At 27.4% G+C, this 4,849-nt stretch overlaps 1 protein-coding gene across 1 annotated transcript; it reads right to left on the bottom strand.

Moving 5' to 3' along the window:
• Nucleotides 1–256: 256 nt before the first annotated feature.
• On the bottom strand, nt 257–1,429 carry LOC113556344 (3-oxoacyl-[acyl-carrier-protein] reductase FabG-like). The gene has a single exon (XM_026961219.2). The coding sequence runs from the start codon at nt 1,143–1,145 to the stop codon at nt 375–377; it is 771 nt and encodes a 256-aa protein (XP_026817020.1). The 5' UTR covers nt 1,146–1,429; the 3' UTR covers nt 257–374.
• Between the last annotated feature and the right edge of the window lie 3,420 nt (nt 1,430–4,849).

Genomic DNA, 4,849 nt, shown 5'->3' with positions numbered 1-4,849 from the left:
AAGAAAAGTGTTTAAAACATCATTCAAATACTTCAAAATAAAAAGTATTTGAGTACTTTTACTTAAATACTTTACAACACAGGATATATGAACTTATAATATTTTGTATAGGGATTAAGTAAAATATATTGTATATTTGAATGAAACTTAAAATTATAAAACTTTCATTAATTATTAACAATCATGAGATATTTATTTAAAATTCACAATAATGTCCAGGATATATAATTAAAACATATATTTTCAATTAGCCTTGTTAAAAAAAAAAAAAAAATTATTAAAAAATATTATATTCATCTAGATATATTTAGGTATATAGTAAACAAACAAAAAATGTTTCACTATTAAATCATATCGTATCATAACCAAATATTTTATCTTGGGCACATAGCGTGTCTTCCTCCATCAATAAAAACTGAATCGCCTGTTGTGAAACTAGCATCATCACTAGCTAAAAATGCAATTGCTTTAGCAACTTCTTGGACAGTACCAGGTCTTCCTAATGCATGTGTGAACTTGGTTTTTTCTAAAAATGTTGAATAATCTTCTTGACTCATTCCTTGTCTTGTCAAAAGATTTGTAACTACAACTCCTGGGTTAACACTGTTTACACGAACTCCTTTTGGTGCCAATTCCAATGCAACACATCTTGTAAATTGATCCACTGCTGCTTTTGACATACAGTATGCCAATACATTTGGAAACGATCTGGTTCCGTTTACACTTGATACATTAACTATATTACCTTTAGTCTTCACTAAATGGGGAACAGCCAACATGGTCAAATGATAGATCGATCTCACATTGGCATTCATTACACGATCATACTGATCAAGAGATGTAGACTCAATAGTTCCATTTTCTAAAATACCTGCATTATTAACTAAAACATCCAGTCGGTTATAATGAGAAATAGTAGAATCCAAAATTCTTTTAGTATCATCTTCGTTTGTTAGATCACCAGTAACCACAAGTGGTTTCAGTGAACAACTTTTTTCGCATTGATCTGCTACATTCTGTAGGTTGACAAGATTGCGTCCAGTAAGTGCTAGTTTTGCTCCCAATTTGGAAAAGTGTATAGCAGTTGCTGCACCAATACCTGAACTGGCCCCAGTAATTAAAACTATTTTACTATGAAAACTCATTTTACTATTACAGATACTATACAGATTAAAAACTTGCAAACGTTAAAGTAAATTACCTGTTTTTTTAAGTCTTAATCATCAATAATTTAAATTCAAGTTTTAATATCGTAGGTACACGAATACTTCGATAGTTCAATGTTCATACGTCGTCTTTAATTTTATCAGTTTTAAAATAAAAACTTTCGTAATCAAACTATATAATATACATTATAATTTATAACATACAGGAGGTTGAAATAATTATTTATTTATAAAAAGGTACAACATATTATAATGCCATTATACTAAATGGTAAATGCTAATCAAATATATTAATTATAATTTATAATTAATTCCTATGGTTTATACATCATTACAGAATTACTGTGTATAACATTTGATAGCTGCTAATGCATATTCTCATTATCTTAGTAATTTCTGGTACTGGCAGGTTGTTGTCATTATCATGAATTTATCAAATTTTAACAAACTTTTTATGGTTAGTGGTTATTCTGTGGTTCACTATGATTATTATTCTGAGTTGGTGATTAGTGATAAACTGATAACTTATTATTCATTGATTTTTATTCATTTTTAGCATGATTTAAGAGTAGGTATATCTTAAATCGTGATCTTTAGTAAAAGTAAGATATGATGGGCAAGCAACAGGAAATGAAAGAAACGGCAAACTTAAAATATACTATATATTACTGGCTGTACTTTACTGTTATATCACATGCTTCAATTTTTAACATGGGTTTTGAATAGAAAATTAGACCTAGTTTTTGCTTTAGACACACATATCAAAATTAATAATTCACAGTATTTTTTTCAAAATAATCGGTTAAAATAAAAACAAAAAATTATAAAAAAAATAAGGAAAACTGGGAATTTGTACAAAAATTTAATTTAGAACAAAATTGATTTTGTTTTTTGGTATACCTAACTTAAAAACGAATAACCGCAGATACATGAATTTTTCACTAAATGTATAAGACGTTTAAGTTATCATTTTATATTAACAACACATTTCGAATTTTTTTAGGATGTTTAAATTTTAAGAACTTTTCACTTTATATACTATACTATTAACTGTTATAAAATATACCCATAAACCCAGTTACTTTAACCAGTAATCAATTGATCAATAAATAAGTTTTAATTTTCAAGCATTTTAGTATGTGTTATACAAGCGCAACTGATATACAAAAATATCGTGTTAGGCGCAATTGGTCTATACCCATCGGCCATCAGTATTGTGTAGAAATTTGTGGTACCCAAACTACTAAATCTGGCAAAGGTGAAATTTAAAAGTGCCAAGAAGTACGTCTAATTATTTTTAAAAGAGTAGAGGTCCAACCACACCAACTCGAGGTCTCAAAATCTGGTTCTATGATCAAACAGAATACAAATAACTTCATCAAGTGGATACGCCAGGAAAGTTTTACAAATGTATATAACATTCAGATTGGTTTGAGTATTTGTTCGGCTTCGCGAAGTCAAACGCGTCACCCGTATCTGTGAATAATATGTGAAAAAAATATAGAAAATAATTAGGTACCTACCAATTCATCCACAACAGTTATTAAAATATCTACCTTTAATCTGTTATCATTTTTATTATAAATGATTATAAAAAACTAAAGTAAATTGATTTTTTTATTGTGTGAAAATTTAATAAAAAAAAAAAAATTGGTGGTCTACATATTGTCGGATAATAATTTCCGACTTCCGTGTTTAAATATAAGTTGTGTTTTACGTGTGATGTCACCTTATCTTAAATATGCGCATGGTATTTAAATATTTATTCCAAACGACTAGAAAAATTATAGATAAATATTTATTTGATGAACAAGTCATAAATGTGCATTTATAAAAAAAGTTGTATAACTTTTAGTTCATATTAGGTACATATTTTCATAGTATTAATAATGTTGTTTCAGGGGATAGCTTATAGGAATGATTAAAATTAAAAATATACAATAGGTAGATACTATAAAAGTAAAGATAAATTATTATTATTACCGGTCAATTTGTTATAGTGTGCTATGTAACCTTTAGACGTGACCGACGAAATCGGAAATTTTAATCAAAACCAATCAGCATCGTAAACTGGATATAAGCAAATAATAATTTCAATAATATTAAAGTTCTAGTTCCTTGCGTTAAATAGATCACCGCCTCATGTAGTACGTATTAACAACATCGATTATGTAGGTATATACTATATTTAATGATCGCGTAAGTAATAGCTAGCCAATGGAGTTATTTATTTTAGATTTAATTTACTATGACAGTTTAATTAAAACTATTAAAACTATTATGATTATTATATTTTCCAATTATTATTATATACACATGACAGAGCCGCTGTCAATATAGTCTATATATTACATGTGTAATATAACACGCTCGCAGTTTTGGACAGGACTGACGGCGGTGACGACGATGGGCTCGTGCGTTTACTGTCGCATCGTCTACTGGAGACTGTCGATCGAGGACAGATGTAGGCGATCACGTGGATGGATTACATATATTATATGTATATTATGCGAGCTTCTACGGAAACTGTTATAAATATTCTTGAACTAACTCAACGAGTTGGAACTCAATTATTCAAATATTTGAAAAATTTATGTTATATCCGTTTTGTACTTTTGTGCGTGATTTTTGTTTAGTTTTTTAATTAGTTGTTTAATAATTATTATTGACAGGAATGAATTTACAATCAATAGATACATATTAATAATTAATAATTATTAAATATTTCTCATTATCATCAATTTTAACATTTATATAATATTAAGCTTCGTTTTATCCATTTATTTTATTTAGTATTGTCTATTAATAATATTTTACGAGTTGTAGTTCTAAAGCATATCCTAAAATAATGTACATTTTATATTTGTATACAATTCAAATAAATTTTTTATTTCAGCGTTTGATCGGTACTTGAATTTTAACAATCAATAACTCTGACACACTACCCGACTACCTTGTAAAAATATGATCCCATGTGGCCATGTTCCAAGTGGGACTGTGAACTACGACTTATACAGTGGCGCATCTAGAGTTCAAATCTTGAGGGTGCCACAATTATGAATTGATTACAAAGTTTATACCCCAAACTTAACATAATCCCAGTAATTAGATTATACTAGTATTATATTCGCAATATCATTTTTAGAAAAAAAATATGACACAATTCATTTTTTTATTATAATATTTGATTATTTTAATAATATTAAATTCTAAAATGTCAAAAATCATTTTCTATCAATATTTGAAAATTTGTTTAATATTTCTTCAGAAACAAAGTCATTAGCTAGGTCTTTCTCAATATTTATGATTAGGGCCCGGAAGTTAATGCATTTGCGTGTTTTTACTGAGTGCATTATAAAGTTGCTAGATGAGATAACAATTTGAATCACAATCTAACGAGTTTAAAAATTAAATTGTAATGTACATATTTTCGCATACTTTGAGGTTTCTTAAAAATAAAAATAAAATAAAGGTTGTTGTTTGGTCGGACTGATAATTGTCGTTCATTTGTATTAGAAAACCTATCAAAATATTCAAAATCCTTAGTTGTAAATTTTAATTCTTGAAGTAAATATAATATATTAAATCATAATAAAATTGTGGATATTTTCCCCCATTTTTAAAATATTATATTTACCAAAAACGAAAAAAACTTAACGTAAATTTAAAACAAAATACATATT

This window comes from Rhopalosiphum maidis, chromosome 1, assembly GCF_003676215.2.
Source record: "Rhopalosiphum maidis isolate BTI-1 chromosome 1, ASM367621v3, whole genome shotgun sequence".
Lineage (NCBI taxonomy): Eukaryota > Metazoa > Arthropoda > Insecta > Hemiptera > Aphididae > Rhopalosiphum > Rhopalosiphum maidis.
The sequence above is the reverse complement of the archived record's forward strand: the minus strand, read 5'-3'. Positions and strand labels throughout refer to the sequence as shown.

What these genes read in the sequence shown, in the direction of transcription:
- LOC113556344 (XM_026961219.2), bottom strand. Translation starts at nt 1,145, where the DNA reads ATGAGTTTTCATAGTAAAATAGTTTTAATTACTGGGGCCAGTTCAGGT.